The 24,184-nt window shown below is 39.7% G+C and overlaps 1 protein-coding gene across 2 annotated transcripts in view; it reads right to left on the bottom strand.

Annotated features, from left to right (window-relative positions):
• Positions 1-1,702: 1,702 nt before the first annotated feature.
• The window catches only part of SETBP1 (SET binding protein 1), a 401,443-nt gene continuing 378,961 nt past the window's right edge, over positions 1,703-24,184 (bottom strand). For both annotated transcript variants that reach the window (XM_043444129.1, XM_043444130.1), the window contains exon 6: positions 1,703-7,109. In XM_043444129.1, the coding sequence (XP_043300064.1) occupies positions 6,487-7,109 (623 nt within the window). In that variant the 3' untranslated portion in view covers positions 1,703-6,486. The remainder of the gene's footprint in view (positions 7,110-24,184) is intronic.

Below are 24,184 nucleotides of genomic sequence, written 5' to 3'. Positions count from 1 at the left end.
TAGGGACTAGGAAAATAGAAAAGACTGGAACACAGAGAAATCATTTGGAAAAATTGGAGTCAAGCTTTCTGAAAGGCCCTTCTTTCCTTCCCCTCCAGGTTAGAAAAGAAATCCTAGGTCTGGAACTAAGGTTCATCCATGCTGGTAGAACAGGGTGTAAAAAATTGTACACTAAGCTTCGTACCAGCAACATGTGTGAACACATCTGACTGTCTTCACAGTCTCTGTCAGCACATTGCTATTCTCTGGACTGATGAAAAACCTTAAAGGTTGAGCCAATCAGTTTCATGGCAACAGCTTTGTCCCTACATGAGAAGTTGGTGGGAAGAGATTAGGTATACCCCTGGGAGTCCTTGCTGATTTCAGAAATACCAACAGTCTAATGAAAGAGGACTATATGAGGTTTTAAAATTTCCTGGTTCAGTGCAGGCTTCCCTGATAGCTCAGTTGGTAAAGAATTCGCCTGCAATGTAGGAGACCCTGGTTTGATTCCTGGGTTGGGAAGATCTGCTGGAGAAGGGATAGGCTACCTACTGGGCTTCCCTTGTGGCTCAGCTGGAAAAGAAACTGCTTGCAATATAGGAGACCTGGGTTCAATCCCTAGGTTGAGAAAGTTCAGTGCAAGATAGTTGGCAGAGGAAAGAGGGCAAATTCTACTTTGATAGAGATTGCTGACTAAATTCTCTGAGTCTCAGGTAACTGTCTAAAGCATTAGGATTCTAACCACCCTGGGGACTGCCCTAATAATCCACTCTTGAAGACTGCTATTCATTCCACAAGATTCCTGTTATTCCACTGTGTGTGCTGCAAATATCAAAAGTCATAATAAATGTTACACTGGGTCAGATTGATAGTTAAGGATGTAGAGCTGCTAATAACATTTCCTACTTACCTTGTTGGCTTTTTGAAGCGGTGCATCAGAAGATAAAGAAAGGAAATGAAAAATATATAAATATATGTATGTTTACATGTTCTCAAAGTAGAATGTGCAAATTACACTTTTAAAAGGGCTCTTAAAACCTACTTCTGAATATAAAAATTATAACAGAAAGAGTAGGAACAAAGTGCCACCTCAAGGGCTCCACCCTTATTCTGAGAATCCATCACTCTTTTACTGCTTGCCATATTCTGCCTAGAACTATAGTTTATTTTCCACATGCTGATCTTATAAGTTCCTTCAGAGCAAGGATTGTATATTCCTCGGCACTGCCTTTCGGGTCTTGCTGAGACTGGGAGTTTTGGATACGTGATCAGTAGCTGCCTGTGGTTGATTAAATAGCTTTTCCTATCACTCCAGTAAAACTTTAAGGCCAGCCAGGGATCCATCCTTTAGCTATTTAACATCATGGGATATTTAGTAAGAAAGCTTAATCCATAATGTTCTTCTAAAATTTTAGGATAGGATGGGTCTCCAACATCTTATACTACATTTGGATTGCTTTCAGCAGAGTTCTGACTAGTTCTTTGAATCAGGCTTGGCTTTACGTCCAGGTGTAATATATTCTGAACAGTAACTCTGTAAATCAGACTCAAATCTTACCCAAAATGTACTTCCCAGAATCATACAAAAGGCAGAAATTTGGTGAGAATTTTTTCAATGATTCTATATGCAGTTGGTGTGAGCAAAGACCCTTAAATGCTATTAAACTCCTTAGTGATGTGAACCAGATGGAAAATAAAACAAAAGAATTCACAACTCATGTTAGACTGAATTGAATGTCTTTAATTTCACACAATGAATAACATATGAATAGGATTAACTTTTTTTTTTTAATAGTTAAGTGCTCTATACTGTGCTAACCTGATCTGGTAGCGAAAAAGACTGAGCTTTCTTTTAGAAAAAATGTTTAAAACCCAACATCTAAGACCATGGAGGAGCATGACAGTAAAGCATGCCAGATGTATCTACGCCTCAAATAACAGCAAGTCCATGTTCATTTTAAATGTACAAAAATGCTTTATGAATAAAAACTGTTACAAAAAGAACATTTCAAACAATGTACAATTTTTCTTGCCTCTATATTCAATAAAATACAAATACATTTTTTGTTCTAAAATATGTTTACATACAATCAAAGTAGAACATGCAAATTACACTTTAAAAAAGGCTTTTAAAAACCACTTATGAATACAAACTAAAAATTAGCCAGCACGACTTGTAAGACAATCTTGTGCCCCATTTTTTTCTTTTGAAATATATATATACATATTTAACACATCATGTGCATTTATTATTATTTAAGAAATAGATTTTTTTTTTTAAAAAAAAAAGGAAGAAAAAGAAAGACACCAACCTAAGCTGGAACTGCCCTTCTGTGTTGACCAGTGGCAGCTCTTTTCAATTTTTCCCCCTTTAGTGTTTATTATACCTGGGCAAGTGGGCAAGAGATATCCAGGAAGTTTCTTCCTTGGTTGATATGTGCTTCTAAGACTGTTCCCCAAGTGACTGAGTCCAACAAGGGAGGCAGACTCATCAGTAGGGCAAACTCTCCAAGAAACAAGAGGCAGAGGGAGCCTGGTGTTATGGAAGGAAACTTTAAAAAACACCAAGAAAATGCTACGGTATATTACAGTTCGAGTTTCTAGGCACTGTGATGACATTGTCTGTAAGCTCTGGCGTGTGGACCATTGTGATATTATAGGGTAGAATTGAGAATAATGTCTATATTTATCTACTTTTACATAATGTGAAGGACTGAAAATCCTGCAATGTAACACTTAAATGGCTTTTGAGGCATTTCAGCTTCTGCCACCTCCCCCCCCCCCACCCCCATGCTACAGTTGGCATTTAAAGGCTTTGGAAATATATGTATAGACTTTAGACAGTTCCCAGGTAAATCTTCCTAGTGGTAGGGAAATAATATTCTCCAAAAGCTCATTATCTGAATATTGTCGGGTAATAAGCTGTAGGAGTGGATTTTCTACTTAAGTCCTAAAACCAAATCCTTTATGATCTCCATGTAGTACATCACCTTATACTATAATTCTGTCACCACTTGCTTATCATATTTATAGAACCAGCAATGCCCAGAACACAAACTCCGACTGCCATCAATGTGGCCTCTCACTCCGGACAGCAGCCAAGTTAACATGCTAATCCTGTCGGCCCTTAGTCACCTACTTGGGGCTGTCAGTGGCTGTTGAGTCCCAGGCCCGTCAAATCACAAGCCAGCCCTGACATGTTCTCCTTTCCTTCAACCTGTCTTCCTCGGGTTGCAGTGGGAGCCAAGACATTAGAGGAAGTTAAACTCTGTTTCTCTCGTTTGAGATGAGCGGTTGAAAAACAAGTGGCTCCCCAGCCACTTAGAAAGATGGCTCAGAGACCCATCATCACCCTCAAGGTGATTTTTATACCGATTTCACCCTTTGCTTACCCCTAATCAGACTCCATATAAGTGGGTCCATATTAAGTGCCTCCTTGCTGAAGGCAAGTCTTGGAGGAAACAGAAAAGTAAACCAAGGAATTTCTCTTATTATGAAATACTTTTGGATCGGTTTATGGAGTCTCGTGCATTTTCTCTAAATATGCAGCGACAGAAAGCAGTGTTGAGTGGCTAAGAGACCTCCACAGTGCATGTCAGGAGAGTTGGGTTCTAATACTGGTTCTGCTACCAATAAGATGTGAAATGAGACTGGCCCCATATTGAGCCTGGACAGGAGAGGCTAATGCAAAGGGGGTAGTTAGAAAATGAGGAAATGGTCATACTAGAAAGATGAGTTAGGTTAATAGAAAGCAAAAGAAAAAAATCAAAGTAATGCGATACTGAGGGAAGAACTTGATGGGAAAGAGAAGCCCTGCAGGTGACAAGACTTGCATCCACCTCCAAACAGTGGATTCACTTATCTCAGTTTTGCTCCTCTGCAGTTTTCCAATCTAGTCTTGGGATCATAAATGTAGAAGATCTGCATTTGACTCACATGATCACTGGCGAACTGAATTTATGTATAAGGTATAAGTCTGCTGTATCTCTCCTGGAATACCTTTTGTTGGTTTGGAAATTCTAATGTATCCTAGGGTTATTTGAAATTTCTCACCTACTAGAGGTTAATGCCAATTGAGCTTTAGGTCCTTCCTTAAGAAGCTTAAAGAGTGTCAGCTTATTCCTCTCTGCAGGAAGATTTAGTCTGCTCACAGATTTGGTTGGGGAAACAGTACAACACTGAAGGAAGAAGGGCAAAGGAAAGGATGAAATCAATTATTTTCAAAATCCAACAAGAGAGAAACCTCTTTATGGCTTAATTGGAATGAAAATGGGTATTCTTTCATAGCAATGGTGGGGTGAGCAGGGATAATTTAAACCTTCCTCTTGAATGACTTTGGAACCACTCAGATATGGCTTGGGAATGACAAATTGAAAGTGGTTGGTTTGATTTTGCTGTTCAACCTGTGTGAAATGCCAAAGGTCAATCTAGGTCATAAACTGAGTATCTAAGATATAAGCTTTGAAGAACAGGAGACTGCATTCCTTTAAACTCACATATGCTGGGATTAAATGCTACTGACACAGTGGCAGCACACGATGTGAAGTCCATGGTGATAGCACACAATAGGATGACTCTGTGGGTAATTTCAACCAACTGCTGGTGCCATGACAGAGCAGTGATGTTTGCAAGCATATTAACTTGGAATTTAAACATTTACTCTGATAGATAACCCATCCCTTACTCTCCTATGTTCCCGACAAAAATCCTTCTTTCTCTAAGGAAATAATGTTGTGTTCTGAAGTAATAATACAATTTTCTGCTGTTCCCAACTTCCTGTAAAGAAGCAATTTGGAGGTAAACCAGATATTCTCATTCTCATCGGAAAATTTAATTCTGTCTCTTAGTGTCTCTCTTCTTATAATCTACCATACCAGGTATTTGATGTCTTAGGGAAGATAAGGGGGAGGTGTGAGGAAGGAAATTGAAAATACTTATTTGAAGTTTCCATATCTGACTTTTAGAAAACATCTATGGCAACGGAATAACTTTATATTCATTCTGAGTTTCTTAACATGTTTTACTTGGGTTGTGGAAATGGGTAAAAGAGATGGAATATCTGTCCACGCTAAACCAATGGCTAGAGTACAACTTGGATGAGAAATGTACAGTTTAAATTGACCATTTAAAAGACGATTTGTCACACACAGTTTGCATCCATGCAGACTGATAGACTTATAATTACATTATGTACAATATGTTTCAGTTTATTAAGGCAACCACAACTTGGATACTTTGTCCAAGGTGATGTGATAGGATTGGAGTGGTGACACCCTTTGAGCATTTCCTTTCTTTTTTCCCAGATAAGAACACTTAATCCCATCTGCTTTCATGAAAAGAGATAATGGACTTCTATTGTCTTTTTGCTCCCCCCCCCCCTTTTTTTCAATGACCTTTGACAGTTATCTGTTTGAAAAAAAAAAATCACACACCAAGGCATTGCTAGACACTTGTCTTTCTGGCGGGTCTGGGGTTTCAATTTTTGGTGATTTGTCAGTTATTCCATTTTCTATGGGGCATTAAAACCATTTTAAGGTGTCTGTACTTCGCTGATATGCTTTAAGTATAAAAATAACCTGATTGATACCTGGGTCAATGTATCTTTAGTTGCTTTAAATTACTTATTTTTAAAAAGCTCTATCAATACTAAGTATTTGTTTCACAATGACTGGGATTCAAAGCCAAGTTCCTTGGAACAGCATGCCAAGGATGAACATGACGACACAGGTAAGGTTTACATTATTTAGGTATGAAAGGTAATGAAAAGGTACATGGAAGTACAATGTGCAAAGAAAAAGTTGGAACAGATGATGCTAAAAATCAGTATGTGTGGTAGAAGAAACACACACAAGAGTATGAATGCATGTCTGAGGTTGCCTATCACTAGAATTTCACCCTCCGATGACATCAGTCTATCTGAGAAACCGTATTGTTAACAGAAAGATCGGGTCACCTGATGATGATTTTGGTGCCCCAAAGCCTAGCTCGAAAAACCAGAAGAAATAAAAACCAATTAAATGGAAGTGGATTACAACAAAGCCAGTTGAGAAATTTGCCGCTTTTCTCCCCTTGGAATGTTTCCTAATTGAGGGCGTTTCCCTTTCAATCTTCCTGTCCAGTAACTGCAATGGAATCAAGGGTGCACCTTGGCTGCAGGAGGTCTGGCGGCTTTCAGGGAGCACCACCATCTTTTTCCTCCGGGATGGGTCTCCTGCTGCCTGTCAAGGATCTAGCCATTCTGAAGTGCTGCTTGGTGGGAACTGCTGTGGAACACACACGCACGCGCGCACACACGCACGCACACACCCATTCTTTTGAAGACGTCCCCTTGCTTTGCTTTGCCAAGAGCTCCTGAAGGCTCAACCCCGTCCTCTGGCCCGATTCTGCCCCTGCCCAGCTTCTGGAGAGCAGGGCATGGTGTCCCTGCGGCGGGGATTCCGCCCAGCCCGGCTCACTGCACTTCCAACGCGTCAGTCCACCCCCGGCCCCAGGTTCGGACCCACCCTACGGAAGGACATCGCTCTCACTCCCTCGCGACTTCCTCTGCCTTTTGGCCTTCACTTCCTCTTCCGGGGGAAGGGGCTGTGGCGGGGGCGCCTGCTGCGGGGGCTGGGCCGGAGGCTGAGGTTTGTGTTTCCTCTTCCCGCCTCCTCTGGGGGTCTTGGGCAGAGGGGGCGGCGGGGGCGGCGGGGGAGGCGGAGGCGGCGGGAGGGGCGGGGGCGGCGGCGGGGGCAGGGGCGGCGCCTCCCGGGCCATGTGGATGACCGCCTCGATGGTGGCCATGATGGTGTCTTGGCTGGCGGCCGGCTCCAAGACGAGCGGGCTCAGGCTCGGCTTCTGACCCCGTTTGCTGGGAAGGTCGATGCATTTTTCCAGCACTGGCATTTGGTCTCTGGAGTCCTCATCGAACTGCGTGGGCTGCTTCCGGGGACGCCCTCTCCTCTTCTTGACGAAGTTGTTGCCTGTCTTTGATTGTCTCTGCAGCCGCTTGGCCTTCAGGATCTTGTTCACGTGGTCCAGGTTCTTCTTGGTGGACAGAATCTTCGTGTAGTTGCACATCTTCCGCACCTCGCACTGGATCGCTTCGATCTCCCGCCGCTTAAATCGCTTCTTCAGGGAGGAGCTGGCTGCAGGAAGGGAAGAGAGAAGAAACTGATCACAGGATGCAGGCTGTCTTAAACCCAGTCTTTTCAGTGGCAACTGGCATTATATTTGGCTATAAAGATGATGGAAAGTTGATGCTATGACTCACTACCCACTATTAATTCTTTTTTATTAAAATTAAAAAAATAGAAATAAACATGGGTTGAATAGTATGTGTACAAAGTATATCATTATTTCATTCTCCACAGAAATCCCATGAAATACTCTTCTTCCCATTTTTAAGTTTGGAAATAGGCTCACACCGTGTAGACAGATCTGCCAGGGAAGTCAATGTCAGAATCACAATATAAAGTCTTCCATTGTTGTTTTTCTATTATAGCTTTTATTTTTTTATTCAGCTCTATGACCTCTGATCTAATTTAATTTAGCATTAGGCTATACTTTTTTTTTTTTGTAAAAGATGCTGAAAGGATAAAATGACAAGCAGCCCTCTGGATCAGAGAATCTGGCTCATTCGTTTGTATCATCAACCTCAAAAAGGAGATGCCTTGACCTGAACTAGAATCCGGAACTGAACCTATTATATCCCTAACCATCATCCCCTAACTGACAGAGGAAGAATTCTTTTAGGTACACTATATTTGGGATGACCCTATCTCTCTTAATTCCCGCCCCCCACCCCCACCCCCAATGGTTTGGATTTGTCAACTTGCCTGATGATGTGCAATTGACCAGGTCTTTCTTAACTAGTGCATCTTCTGGAATCCCCAAGGAAAATACCAGCCAGGTGTTTCTGAATTATTTACACCCCTGCTACTGGGCTGTTGTTTGCAAAGAACTCTTTTCATGTCCTGGTGGCCAGATGCGCCTCTATTTTATGAGCCAAACTTCTAGTCGCAGGAAGTCCTGTACTGCCGCCACTAAATAGCCTTCAGAACTGCTTCATTTTGAAGTTCAGACACCATAAAGTGTGAATAGCTTCAAGATGGAGCAGACCTTTCCTCTAGATTGTTCTTCCTCCTTGTGTTGTTCACTAGAGGCACACCTGTATATACATGTGTATACACACATACACACACAGGCACTCACACACATCGAGCTGCCCTATCTTCACATTGGCTCCTCTCTCTGGCCACTTCCAAGCATAAAAAGTCCTTAGTTCTTTGCTGCTGTGATTTATGCTAAATGCTCATCCCCAAAGAAGCCCACGTAGTTGTTGTCAACGCTACAAAAACACTGCAGGCCTAAAAGCAAATGTGTTTCATTTTAGCATGGTGGTTTGTTGTGTCATCCTGCATTTTTTCAACTGTTAGTGGAGAAGCAGAATAAATATCTTAAGGGAGATGAGGAAAAACTGGCGAAAACACAGACAGCATTGTCACTTACTCTTGGGCACTTCGGCATGATTCTTCCCCTGCTTTTCCCCATCTCTCTCTCATGCTGTGCCTGACACAGATCTCCTGGAGGGTTTTATTTGAAGTTATTTATGCCATAGGCTTCATGGAGTGGGAAGCTCTGAGTTCCATAGGACAGGCCAAAATGGTACTGCTTTTGGCCAAAGGTCATTGTGAGACTTACTGTGCAATGAATACCTACTGAACAATCTTTAAAATAAGTTATAAAGATCAAAATAGAACAAAGCCAGAGTGAGCTTCTGACTACAAAATAGAATTTTTGTAGTTAGTGTTGTAAAAAGAAAAGCTTGCTCAATTGTAAGTTTTCAGACACAGAGGCCAACTTCTGTTGGTCTTCATGTCCCTCACAGGGCATGCCATGGTGCCTCGTACATGGAAGGGATTTAAAAATTGTTTCTTGACTGATGAATCACACTGATCATTGCTGTCTTATATTCTTCTCTAAAGGAGTTTTAGTTTAGATATTTTAACTGACCATTCCAAATAACTGCGACACTAACAGCAAGTTTTCATGTCAGAGCCAAGTCATTTACCTTGTCCACACTGCTCGTGAGGAAAGGAAAACTTGTCAGAAATACTCCACAAAACAATTAGCATCATTCCAAAGAAAAGTTCCACTAGCAGTTTACCTTCTTTTTAGTTTATATCATCCAAAGAGAAGAAAATGCTATGTGACACAAAATAAAGCATGCAGTTCCAAAATAAATCATTTGGGGCAATTAGCTGGCAATGTTCAATGATTAAAGCTTGACTGGAAAACTGTGAGCTGAACTGGAGGTCATCTGGAGCAAATACAACCAATGAATATTTCATCTCAGTACTTTTTTAAGCATGAACTGTCAGACAAAAAGGAACATAGTAGATAATCCCATATTCAATAATTTCTTATACATATTTTTTATTAAACCCTTGCATTAAAAATTATGAAATAATTCATTCTGAGTATTTTAAACTTACCAAACAATACTAAAAATACTATAACCAACTCTTTTGTACCCACCATTCACATTTAATAAGCATTACTTTTTGCCATATATGCTTTAGAAAACATTAGAGTCAGTTCAGTCAGTGCTCCATCATCAATTCTATTTCCTTCCCTTTCCCTGGTTGAATTTGTACTTTTACTGCATATATGTGAACTCATATTGGTAAAAATTAAAAGTCTGAGACTACCTGATATTTGTAATTCTGTAAGGAAGTAGGAAGACTTGCACAGTGTTGGCAGGAAAGCAAATTGTCAGGATCTTTTGGGAAGTGATTGGGCAATAACTACTAGCATTGAAGATGGGCATGCCCAGTGCCCCAGAGATCCCACAGCCAGGTTGCCTCCTTTGCTCATGTGTGACAGGAGGCTGATGATGTCCCCTGAAGCTCAGTGTATGTTACAGAAGACTTAAAACAATCTAAATATTAATTTAAAAGGTAATGAATCACTGCAAAACATTCACCCAATGAAATACTGCTCATCTTTAAAAAGAATAAACTACATATCAACATGGCTGAATCTAAAAACAATTGAATAAAAAAAGAAAATGAGTGTTTGTAAAGCATACCACTTATGTAAATTAAACACACACAGATCCCTTGAATTTTTATCTCATTTTCAATGACCAGGTATGAAAGTTTAAAGTGACTCCCATGCAGATTAATTGAGTCAAAGACTGAGTGGCCGAGATTTCAACATTTCTTCCCTCTAAAGCTACCTCGTGGGACTTTATTACACCTCTAGAGTAGCACTGCCCAATAGAAATGTCTGCAGTGGTGGAATTGGCCTGTATTTATGCTGTCTCATACAGTAGCCATTTGGAGAAGGCAATGGCAACCCACTCCAGTACTCTTGCCTGGAGAATCCCAGGACGGTGGAGCCTGGTGGGCTGCCATCTATGGGGTCGCACAGAGTCAGACATGACTGAAGTAACTTAGCAGCAGCAGCATACAGTAGCCATTAGACACATGTGGTTACGGGGCACTTGACATGTGGCAAGTGTGACTGAGGAATTGACTTTTTAATTTAATTTAAAGTTAAATAGCTACATGGGCTAGTGGCTAACATATTGTGCAACTCAGCTCTAGCCCAAGGACCATAGAATACTGAGGACACACAGGGATCATCCAGTAAAGCACAGACTCTGGGAAGCTCCTGGCAAACAACCTGGTGCCTCAACAAATAAGTGGGGAGGAGGGGAGGGTAGAGCTGTAAATTAAAAGAAGATATAAAATGACCACATGTGGATGCCAATTTAAACAAACTGTCAAGAGATACTTTATAAATTCATGGAAATTTTAATAATATCTAGGCATTTCTTGATATAATTGTTGCTAAGTTTCTTAGGTATGATAATTGCACTGTGATCATTTTTAAAAGTACCTTCCTTTTAGAAATACCTACTAAATTATTAGTAGGTGAAATCATATGATATCATCTGGCCCTGGCTTCAAAATAATAAAGGAAGGAAGAGGGGAGTGGAAGTATTCCTGAAACAAGATTGCCATGAGTTGATTATGTTGAAGCTGAGTATGCTATCCTACTACTCTGATATATACTTGCTAGTTCCATAATACATGGTTTAAAAATAGAAATAATTAGTGTCAGTAAAACATCTTTCTTCGGATCTTAGGATTGCTAAGGGTCAGAGTGTTCTGCTTTTCATACTCTTGGGCTCTATTTTACCTAAATAACTTTAGAAGAATAAGAAATGTCCTCAGTAAAGGTCATATATCATCTCCTGGAAAACTCCTGCTGGTAGCTATCCTCCTGGCTGGGTGGGGTGGGAGAATGAATGAGTGCTCTGGGTTTTATTTTCTAACTAATTGCATAAACATGCATCATGGTTCAATCTCCATTGACGGCCTCACATGTTAAGACTAAATATCCCTCTTTCTTTTTTATATTACAGTTTTTGAGGGGTTTCCCATCAACTGAACATCTGAATTTTATTGTATCCTATAAGTATTATTCAAACTTCCAGTGCAAAGCTCATTACTTTGTGTGTGAATAGCACCAGAGTGCAGGTCAGTAGGAAGAGCTCTTGGCAGGGACAGCTGGAAACCAAGTTGAATTAGGATGAACCTCTTAGCTCCTTTTGGGTCTCTGAAGAATTGAATTTTAATTTAAAGTTAAATAGCTACATGGGCTAGTGGCTAATGGCAGCTCAGCTCTAGACCAAGGACCATAGCATACTGAGGACACACAGGGATTATCCAGTAAAGCGCAGACTGTTTTTTCATCTGTTACATTGAACAATTAAGACTAGATGCTCTTAATGTCCCCTTCTATATTTAAAGATTGTTATAATTCTTTCCTACGAAAGAAAGTGAAAGTTGCTCAGTCGTGTCCGACTCTTTGCGACCTCCTGGACACTACAGTCCATGGAATTCTCCAGGCCAAAATACTGGAGTGGGTAGCCTTTCCCTTCTCCAGGGGATCTCCCTAACCCAGGGATCGAACCCAGGTCTCCCACATTGCAGACGGATTCTTTGCCAGCTGAGCTACAAGAGAAGCTCAAATTCTTTCCTATACTCATTATCAATTGCCTTACCAAATGTGAGGTGGCTTTCTACAACATTTATTTCATCTAATAATTTTGAAATTCTAGTGTGGTGGAGAGGAAGGCTTTGGATTTGGCAGGGTTTGATAGTCACAAATCTTTCTCCTTATTGCTTATGATTTCACTGTCCCTCTAAATGTTAACAGATTTTTCTCTCTTCAAATTGTTTCATTATTAGACAGTAATTTCTGGTCTCTTGCAGCAAGATTGATTCCATATTTGCTCTCTTTCCTATAATTGTCCTATATCTTGCCTGTTCTTTGTTAGCCTGAAAGAATAATTATGAGTGGCTAAGGCAAAATATGAATTCATTTCTTCATAACTCTGCAATGCAAATCACCTTTTTTCTGTGCTTAAAATTGCCATGCAAATGGTTGAGTTGGTTTTGATACACATCTCGAATTTCTCTATCTTCTCCCATTATCAGATGATTGGCTCACCAGCATTTGTTGATTCTGCTACTTCTTTTATGATAATCAAACATTGGGCTTAGCACTCCTTTTGCACACTGACTTTATAGATGTTGTGTAAGCACTGCAAGTAAGATAAGGGCTAATGAGGCTTAGCTGTATATAGAATTTTCTTAAGAAACAGGTACTAAACTTTTAGAGACTTTGCACATAGGCAAGACACATTCTGGTTTTGTAAAGTTCTGGATGGGTCAGAGTGGGAGACAAATTTATCTCTAAACTAATTAGACTTTTTCTTGCTATTGGGAAGGTGAAGAAATTTTAGGGACTATTGAAATGCCCATAGTGAAGTTAGGCTTCAGATAGATAGGGCTGGAGCACATTGGCCTCAGTCAAGGAACAGAGATGCAGTGTCAAGGGCTTTGTATGTTGATACACATTAGAAGATTTCTTTGCAGGCACAGGCCAGGACTTTCCTATGTGCTCCCAGAGTTAACCATACAGCAGGGCAAGATCTTGTATGTAACACATGGGCAACAAATACAGGTTCAAGGGAATCTGATTGTTAAATGTTTTCCCATGTAAACTGTGCATTTTGGAAATACTTCTGTACTTAACTCAGTGATGGTCTCTTGTTTTCCTAATGCTACTTTTTACTTTCTAATGAGATATATGAAGCTTCCCTGGCGGCTCAGCTGGTAAAGAATCTGCCTGCCAATGCAGGAGACTTGGGTTTTATCCCTGGGTTGGGCAGATCCCCTGGAGGAGGAAATGGCAACCCACTCCAGTATCCTTGCCTGGAAAATTTCATGGACAGAGGAGTCTGGTGGGCTACAGTCCATGGGGTTACAAAGAGTTGAATATGACTGAGCTTGCATGCACGCTAGCATGCATGTAAACAGCATTTTATTTTGGATACTTCTGTATTTAACTCAGTAATGATCTCCTGTTTTCCTAATGCTACTTCTTATTTTCTAACAGGATATATGAAGCAACTTTCCTTGGCATGCAATCTTTCTTCCTTCTTCCTTAGAGTTTAAATTAACCTTCTGTGTCCTGGTCTTAAAAGCTCATTTGAAAAAGATGGCAAGTTCCCTTGGCCGGTGAGGCCTCTGTGGGCCAGGGCACATCAGAGTCACTGCCGGTCATCAGCACACGTGCGATATACCACTGCTTTCCAATTTGAAAGCCATAATTTAGAATTAAGGGTTAGCAGATGTGGGGGACTTGCCACCGATAGAATGGTGTGCTTCCATTCTGTTCTGAAAGTCACATTAGTATAGTTGGGGGTTTCTTTGAAAATGTAACTAGCTTGTTTAAAGCATAGTAACTGCTTGAACCACTAAAGGATAGCTTCCTCTTAGGGTTTTATTTTGAAAGAACATTCTATCTCAGCTGCAATGTTGAGGGTATATTCTATCTCAGCCGCAATGGCTGAGGAGACCTGGTCTTTGTTTTGCTCCTATTTCACACGTCTCTGTGGGAAAAGGGAAGGCAGGAGGTGAGGAGAGCAGTGTGACTGTGGAGAGGTGGAGCAGTAGGTGTGTGCCTGTGTGTTCATATGTGGGGGCTCCTCTCTGCCTCTCCAGATCTGGATCCTGTTCTAAATTGGCAGGCTCTCAAGTGGGGTGTATGTTCTCCAAGGAGGAAACTGGGCTGCAAGAAAAACATGATAATATTTTAATTTATATTTTTATCTGAAAAATAAAAAACCATGTTAAGCAGTCTAATGCTTAATATAAGGAACAATAGCGGATGATGCCCATATTTGGGCTGCATATCAGATAATCTGTCACCTGTCACAGTTGGGCATGAGGTCCCTGGGAAAAGAGGAGACCGCATGCATTCAAGGGACTAATGGCATCCCATCAGTTTATTCCCTTCGGGTGTCCTCAGGTCTTGTACATGGTTAAATTAATAAAATTAAGATCTTTAAACAGTAAAAAAAAAAAAAAAAGTTTTTCACAAAAAATAAAAATACTTTGTAATGAGACCAAGAATATCAATGAAATATGTTCTATACCACACAGAGTTTCATTGGTTACCTTGCAGCAAACTTATAGCAGTATAAAGAAGTTGCTATTTTCAAAGATGAATCTGACAATTTTCTTTTACTTTGAGAGAAGGATTCTAAATATTTTCACCTTCTTGGTGCTGTCAATAGGCTGTCTGTAACGTTACCTTGCAATTGTTAAAAAACGAAAAAAGCCCTTAATGTCCCTTTAGGGCAAAATGGGCAAGGAAGTAATTGCTTTTAGAAGCCAACTCATCTTATGGAGACAGCAGTTTTTGAAATTGATTGGAAATGTTTTCAGAAATCTGAGCTCATTAAAAAATGCAATGCCTTTTGATATGCAAGACCATCTGACTGTTAATAAAGGAAGTTGGTTAGTCTAATTTCAACAACAACAAAAAAAACCTTTGCTTAGTTGATGGATGGGATTGAAAAAAACAGTGATTGAAACAAAACGATGCACTTTCTCCTTTTGGATCTATGTTTATATGAAATACCATTTTAACCTATAACATCTACTAACAAGTATTGAAACAAACTGAATTTGAAATGAGACCTTCAAACTGCTTAGTCACAAGTGTTAAAACCCAAGATTTTTGAAAAGAAGTATTCAAATGCAGTCACTTGGTTCTCTCTGAAACATTATTAAAAATATTAAAATTAGTATAAAATTTTGATGACAGTGAAAATATTTTTGTCTCATTAATAATACAGTTAAATGAAATTTCAATTTATTTTGAGAATATTATTTATTTCAGATTTGTCTCAACTTTTCAAGTTTACATTTTAAAAGTGCACATATTCTAAATATGTATTTACATGGGGGTAATGTTCAAAATTATTTTACTGATACCACCTCATGATCAAAAATCTGAACTGCTTAAAAGGTTTTCCTTTGTTTTTCTAGGCTCCCGAAGACTTTATTTACTGAGTATTTAATCCTAGAGGAATTTAACTTTCTATGAATCCATGGCTTAAGAAGTCATTAAAGCTTCTTGAAGACAGCATGTGTTCTTCTTTGTACCCCTCATAATGAAGAGAACTATAGTTTCTTTCTCATAGTAGATGCTTGATTAATATTTCCTGTTGGATTGTTTCAGCTTCTAAACCCTAGAAACCAAAGCCTAATATCATTAATCTTCATATTCCCTAGAGCACCTTGAACTGAATTGCATACAATTCCAAGACAGTTCAAAAGAGTGTTTCATTCATGGAGAGCCTCTGGAGTAGGATTTGATGCTGACCTCCATGTTTTGGAAAGGCAGTTCTGAGGTCCTGGTTCCTAGGTTTTCAGAATCCTTGACTTTTTAAACACGGGGTTAAAATGCCAGTCCTTTCAGGAGCCTGGGTTTTGGACAAACCACCTACACTTTTGGACAGATAAAGGCGGTGGTGACTAGCCTCCAGAGACAGACTAAGCCACTAAGTCAGGTTGCTCAAAGAATGTCTAAGAAAGGGAACCAGGATTTCAGCAGGCCTGAGAAAGCTTGGTGAAGGGAATGAGCTCAGAGATCAGAAAACAAGAAATAGGGGCAACTAAATCAACCTCAAAGTGAACTGTCCATATTATTAGTAGGAATTGCCCAGGATGAATCTACAGAAGAATTTTAAGTCTGGGCGTTTTTCTGAGAGTGATACTTAATAGAGTCAGAGGGGCTTGGTGAGGTGTGAACTGAGAGTGGCGGCACTCATTAACTGAGGAATACTAGAGCCATTTAGCCTGACTCTGTTCAATCAACTTTGGTTTTTGTATGTTGCATGTGGCTCAAGCCCCAGCAGACTGACTAGACAACGTGAGAGGCTGGATAGAAGTGCAGTTAATGCCAAAAAGTTTGACGCTACATCTGTTGAGTCTCACAGCATGCCAGGTGGTCACGCGGCGGGGGTAGCTGCACCCTCTCAAAGGGCTCTTTATTTCTCTTTTCTTTCCTCTCAAATGTGGCAGAGCAGTATTCTTAACTGTAAATACCATCACTTATATAATACTCCAGCTATTGTAGATACGTGTTCATAAGTGATCACGAGAGATTTTCTTTCTCTCTTGTAAGTTTTGAAAAAGAAAATAGAAAAACAAGGAAGAACAAAGAACAATGTAACAGACATGATCTTATGAAAATTTTCACATTTTTAATATTTAGGCTTGGATGAAATAAATCCTTATTGACCATGCTAGAACTTTAAGAATTAGATCAAATGGTTGGTATTCATGTTTTGTTTTTCTATTTGGTCTTAATAATTGCATTTGTTTACTTAAAACTCAGACTTTTATTTACAATCTGATAGAAAACACATTGACCAGGACATTAGGAGAATAAAGTTCTCATCTTGATCTTTCACCCCTCAGTACTGTGCGTTCAGACACATCTCTCAATTCCTTGGCAGGACATTTACTTAGGAATAAATATGATTCTGTAAAAATAGTTATATACCTCCAAGCCTTCTCTGTTCTAGGTAAAATGTCCTCAATCCCTTTATTTATATTCATATGAAATTAATTCTAGACTATATTCCATTTGATTACCCTCCACTGGAGATTTAATCATCTGACAAATCTCACCTTAAATTTTGTTGCCCAGGATGGAACTGATTTTCCAAGTATGAAGTGATGAATGCATATGGCACTATACTTAATGTGAACTACATAAAAACAAACAACCAAAAAGCCTCCTTTTTTTCTTCCCAGCAACATCACATGGTTGGTTCACATTAAATGGAAGCTCAATTAACTCTCTTAAACACTTTCATAAGTTTGGCCACCAAACTTGGCCATTGCTACATGGAATTGGTTTTTGAGCTTAAACGCAAGCCTTCTATTTAAATCTGCAAAATTTAATTTTACTGGTTTTAGTCTATTGTGAAAGTCTGGAATCTTATTTTTGTTTTCTCAGAGAGGGCCCAGGTTTGTGAAGTTTCCAGAGAATCTGAATACCCACATGTCAACTTTTGCTTTAACCCCTTCTAAGCATGATTCGTGAGACTCAAATGCATGCTATTTTTCCCTTTATTGAAGTTTTTCAAGAAAAGATGTCAATTTACACAGTGAAATATCCCTGAAACAATTTATACCCATTGCTTTAGACTTTCACATGTTTGTGTCTGGTTAGTAAAGGAAGGGTGTGCCACAGAACCAAAAACTTTGCATAGCCCACAGGTGTGTGCCCAACTCTATTATGTCTGCCAGAAAGGATATTGCATCTCATGTTGGAGAGGGAAAAGAGAAGTCTTACATTTTTCTTTTATCCAGAGGCAATTCTCCAGCCCTAGTGGGAAAAGACCAAAACAAAACAAGGCTAGTTGTGGTTCCAGTGCTTTCCAGTTTCTGCTGGAATTCGTTCAAATGAAGTCCTCTCCCTAAAAGCCAAAAAGGACTCTCATTTCAGTGTGAATCTTTCTGGCCCCCTGCACAGTGCTTGTGTCTCTCTGATGGCATGTCACACAGGGTGTCCTGTTTTAAGATTATGGGATTAATCTGCACTTATCTCTTGTTTTAAATTGTTTTTTCTTAAGGCACAAGGACCATATCTCAGCCATTCTTATTTATTCTTAGAACAAATAGGGACCGAGCCCTCCGCTGTGCTCGGCACTCAGATTCAACTCCCTCGGGTCAGGCCCTAGCACGGAGCTCAGCTCACTTACTTGAAATGGACAATCCACGTGCTTCAACCTAAACCAACACTTACCATCTATTTTATAAAATCTGTGTGTGAAATAGAAAAGGATTTATTGAAGGGGGTCCAAATCACTGTAAATTAAACTAGATCCTCACATATTTCAGCTGTTCACTACTCTCTTCAGAGCACCATTAGTGGTTTGGAGTATCCGAGCTACGATCACAAGCACTGAAGTACTATGAAGTACAGACTGAACTCCAAACCACCTCATAGGAGAAGTGAAGCTTCGCTGAAAGAAACAAGTTTAGAATTTATTAAGTGCCATTAAGAAAACAAGCTTGAACATATAAGTCCACTGATTAATTAAAACTACGGTCCCCTGGAAAAAGGAGACAAGTACATGTTATATATTGACTATATAACACCAGAAATGAGAGTGACAGAGACGGAGGATGGGTGGGGAGAGGAAAGGTCTTCTCATGGCTGAACATCTGGATCAGAATTATAATGGCTTATTGTGGGGAGTGGTCATATGCTCTCTTGGCAAATTATCTATATATTTAAGTTCTGAGCACTAAACCAATAGGTTGGGTTTGTTGTTATTATCTTTTTTTTTTTTTTCCAAATAAAAGCTTGGATAGACACAAGGCAGCAAATATTTCTTCCTCAATTTAAGATTTGACAATTTAAAAGGAAAACACTCGTTCATCATCTTTTCCTTTTAGAGACCATAAATTATTGGCTCATATACCATGTGGCTTGGATTCTAGGAAAAGTTAGTGTAAACAAACCCAAGTTACAATGCGTGGAGTAAGAGAGTGAGTCATAAACAAAACACAGACATATGCTCTCATATAAATAAGGGCCTGGATCATCAGCTTCCCAAAGTCTGCTTCCCATTAATTACACAACAAAATGAACTTTCCATATGTAAAGCCCAAATCACTTAACTCTAGCAACTTGCACAAGACAAAGACCAGGATTGTACCTAAAAGGCACTGACAAAAAACTGAATTTCAAAATAATGAAAGTCCTCTCAGAATATCTTCAGGTATTGGAGGGCAAGAAAATCCCTTGGAGGAGTGTGTCTGAGCACTGAAACCATTCCCAACAACCCAGGAACACTGCTTGAGGCTGGTCTGATCCCCTGCTGAATTTAAAGGTATTATCAGGCTCACTCTCTTTTGTTCTGAGCTCTGTCATCTTTATGGGGCAAGCTCTGGGTCCAGGCCACACAGGGTGTTCACAGACATTGCTGGAAACACTAAGAGTTGAAATTCCCTCCATCAGTACCTTCTCATTGTCCTTTGAAATTGCCCATTGGTAGCACAGATTCACGTTTCCTTGTTGGTGTATGAAGGCTATCTGGTTTCTCTTAATTTAAAGAGGTTTCAAGGAAACACAGAACAGTTCCTAGGGAAGAGGATTCTTGAACAGGTGAGGAGCTCTGAGAGAGATGGTAAGCAGCTAAGTTCTCTCCTTGTGTCTCTTTGAAAAGTAGACCTCAGAGTGTATATGCCCAGGAATGAGATTGCTGGGTCATATGGCAGTTCTATTTCCGGTTTTTTAAGGAATCTCCACACTGTTCTCCATAGTGGCTGTACTAGTTACACACCGAGGAAACCAGATCTGAAAGAGACAGGTGCACCCCAATGTTCATTGCAGCACTGTTTATAACAGCCAGGACATGGAAGCAACCTAGATGCCCATCAGCAGACGAATGGACAAGGAAGCTTTGGTACATATACACAATGGAATATTACTCAGCCATTAAAGAGAATTCATTTGAATCAGTTCTAATGAGATGGATGTAACTGGAGCCCATTATACAGAGTGAAGTAAGCCAGAAAGATAAAGACCAATACAGTATACTAACGCATATATATGGAATTTAAAAAGATGGTAACAATAACCCTATATGCAAAACAAAAAAAGAGACACAGATGTACAGAACAGACTTTTGGACTCTGTGGGAGAAGGCAAGGGTGGGATATTCTGAGAGAACAGCATTGAAACAAGTATACTATCAAGGGTGAAACAGACCGCCAGCCCAGGTTGGATGCATGAGACAAGTGCTCAGGGCTGGTGCACTGGGAAGACCCAGAGGGATGGGATGGGGAGGGAGGCGGGTGGGGGGATCGGGATGGGGAACACATGTAAATCCATGGCTGATTCATGTCAATGTATGGCAAAAACCACTACAATATTGTAAAGTAATTAGCCTCCAACTAATAAAAATAAATGAAAAAAAATGAAAAAAAAAAAAGAAAAGTAGACCTCATAAAACAAACTAACAACATTACTTACAAGGGACATTAAAATAACAGATGTCACATTTTAGGAGTCTTGGGTGGGGAAAAGAGAAGAAAAAGAAATTTTATTCTTTGCTGAGGGTGTAGTGGGGGTGTGTGTGTGTGTGTGTGTGTGTTTAATCATTAATTTACTCAATGATTGTTTTTGTAGCATTTACTCTTTGTGTCATACCATAGACCATAAAAGGTAAGTGGACTGTATCATCTCTGCTTTCATATGAAACCATAGGAAAGGGGGAGAAACTAATATTTTTGGAGAACCTACAGTGCAGTCTGCAGTATTTCACATATTTCCTCATTTAATTGTGATCACAACCAAGTGAAGACATTACTATCTCTATTGTACAGAGATGAAAACTGAGACCTAAGAGATTAAATAATTGCTCCAAGGGACACATAAGTCATGGATTCATGGATTCAAGCAAGGGCTGCCCTATTTCAAAGTGAGTTTCATACCATATTTCCTTACTAAGAAAGCAAAGAAGACAAGGAACTGGACAAGGAGAAATCCTGGGTTTCCCTGGTTTTCCCAACTTCAAAGGCTTTTTCCAACCCCCCAAATTTCATAGTTAAATAACACAGGTATTACTACAGATCACCTGTTCTACTTCTGCTAGACTAGGTCTTCTTCACATTGTTTTGATCCTGTTGCTGTCTCAAAGTCACATGCCTTTAAGGGTTCTGTATAGGGACCCAGACAGCCAATATAATGAGTGAGGTTGACCAGGATGATGAAAGAAGGTGGGGGTAAATAGAAGAGGACATGGAAAAATAACAAGAATATGGCCCATCCAATGGGACAAATGTTATTCTGTATCAATCATTGTTTTCAGGTAGGAATCTGAGTCCAAATTTATCAGATAATCTGGTTTCCAAAAAGCCAGAACTCTGATTATTATGTAAACCTTCTGATGTTGAAAATCTACAAATTAACTTTTTAAAAAATGTATAAACCTGTGTAGGTCAATTGAAATACAACTGCAGACAGCTATTGGCCCATGGCTTTATTTTGCTATCATTGTCCTTCAGAAGAGTCACGACTCATTCTAGAATTTCAGGGACTCCATGTTCTGACCTGAAACCTTTCTTCCAGCTCTATCTGTCATTATTTCCACATACACTTCTATCTTAGAGATGCTGTAAACCTGTCTTTTCTGCTTCTGTCTACTTATTTAATTTAATTCATCCTTCAAAGGCCATCTCAATTCTTCTCTCCCCAGATTATCTCAGTGCCCTCTAAACTCCCTTAGTGCCATTCAGCTGGAAACTAATGATTCATTGGTTGCTAAATGATAGCTCTGTTAGTATCTGAGACTGTTATTCAACCTATTAATTTAAAAATATGATTTGGCCATTTCATGTTTCAGAGTCAGGTCTTCCCAAATAGTGTGAAAGTTTCCCTAGGGCAAGGGCCAGTATTTACTTGTATGTATCATTGTGACAGGTACTTAAAAAATATTTGACAATTTGTAACAAAATCTTCTAGAAGTTTCAGTAAGATGAGCTTAATATGAAGCCTTTAACACGTGGCATGAAGTAAGTGTATTTAGAGGAGGTAGTGACAATGAAGGGGCTTCCCAGGTGGTGCTGGTGGTAAAGAACCCACCGGCCAATTCAGGAGACATAAGAGACTCAGCTTCAATCCCTGTGTTGTGAAGATCCCCTGCAGGAGGGCATGACAACCCACTCCAGTATTCTTGCCTAGAGAATCCCCATGGACAAAGGAGCCTGGTGGGCTGCATTCCAAAGAGTCAGACATGACTGAAGCAGCTGAGCATGCAAGCAAGCAGTAAGGATAAAACTGCTGAAGAGAGTTAATGGGTGTTATGATCTGAGTCATAACATGACTAAATTATGACTTACATGATTAAATCGTAGCATGACATGACTTCATTTTTGACATGAGAGGGGTCATAAGACAGTAATATATTGTTTTGAGTATGTGATTGGTGTTTTTATCTGCTATTTCATTTCTTTCTCACCACTGCCTAAAAAGCAGAAATTATTTTTCCCATCTCACTGATGAGGCAACTGAGACTCAGAAGTCTTAGTTAGACTGTTACTCTCCTAAGGAAATTAAGTACTGCAGGCTATGCAATAACACTGGTCCTTGAATTTCAAATCCAGTTTTAACTTCTGTGTGGTAGCCAGAAAGAGTCCAGGTTTCCTAATTTCTAGCAGGTAATATTTGTAATTAAGTTCATTTCTCTGGGCTCAATTTCCTCAGCTGCAACACGAAGGGGTTTGCAGAGATCCCTTCTAGTCTGTTCTAAACCAGTCTTGTCAATTCCAGTATAAGTAGGAGAAGGAATCCCCCTGGGAGCTGCTCTGGGATTATCACGATGACTCTCAAAGGTAGAGTGAAGTGGGCTGTGGGTGAGTTATACCTCTCTCTATGTCTGTCTGTCTCTTTGTCACACCTGTTTATTCTCTCTAAACCTCTTTCTTCAGTCTCTTAGACTGACTTACAGTCTGCCTGGACCACTTAAGATCATTCTTAATGACAGTCATTACACAGTTCTTCCACACTGCCTGAGGCCATTTCCGCAGCAATAAGCAGGAAAGACCCTGTCCCCTTTCACAGCTGGGCTCAGTATGCCAACTTCACTGGAACCAAGAAGTTTTTCAAAAACTCTCCATTAATTACAGGAAACCAAAAGCACTGTCCCCCCTTCTCATTAACACAATTGCTTTCAGTTGCCACTAAATTATCTCACCACCATTAAACTAACAATCTAATTAGACTTCTGGAAATGGAAAGAGCCAATGAATAAGGCAGGCGTGTCACTTTCATCTCAAAACTGATCGTAAAATATTTGTGCCCTTTTGTTCTCGGCCACATAAAATCTGCCCTGGAAGAGTGTCCTTTCATTCTCTCCTATTTATAAAGAGGAGTTTGAATATTTGATATAAAATGAGTATCTTAATAGAAATCACTTCATGTATGGGAGGTTTTCTTTCCTGCATTTCTGAGTGTGGGATCATTATTACAATGATCACACCTGACTCCCCCGGTGTGTGATGCCTCACAGCCAAACCTCCCACTGGGCTTCGATGAAGGTGTGAATGATACTATCACTAGGAAGATGATAAAATGTATTATTATCATTACTCTGTTTTTAAGAGGGTCTGATTGTCGCAAGAGGTGTTTGGGAGTGTAATCTGTACAAAGCATTCAGAGAAGATAAATTGAGTTAAACTTCTCACAGGCATAGCACTTTCCAACCTGTCATTAAACCCTCTATCTTTCCTAAAATTTCAACTCTGGAGAGAGCAAAATTAGTTAAATCCAGTCCAGGCACGTTTACTGAGTATCTACTATATAACCCAGCACCACACGAGGTTCTTGACACCCAAATATGATTAAATGTTGCTTAATAGCAGTATTCTTGGGTTTTTTCCTCTGTTTTCATCCCATTTAGCCCAAGGTTCTGGAAATTTGTGGGTTACTCAATACTCATTGAATGGAACAAATCTTAAATAGGAAATGGTTGCTGCCCTCAGGAAATCAATACTTCAGACAGAATTCAAGAATGGTATATACAAAATAATAAAGTACTCATAGGCCATTGTAATCTCCAGCTTTCCATTGAGAAGTTCACCCTGAAACCCCCAAAGAATTTCTGAGTAAAGGAATACATTTTGTGTACAAGCTCCTCCTTCTCTGAATAAACACATACCCATTTACCAAATATACCATGCCATTTAGGCTGTTTTTTTTTAATTTGAAAACAATCTTTCTTGGAGGATATCCTGGTGGATTAGCCAGAAGCTGGTCTGCTACTACT

This window comes from Cervus canadensis, chromosome 23 (assembly GCF_019320065.1).
Source record: "Cervus canadensis isolate Bull #8, Minnesota chromosome 23, ASM1932006v1, whole genome shotgun sequence".
Lineage (NCBI taxonomy): Eukaryota > Metazoa > Chordata > Mammalia > Artiodactyla > Cervidae > Cervus > Cervus canadensis.
Note: the sequence above shows the minus strand (reverse complement) of the source record. Positions and strands in the feature narration are given on the sequence as shown.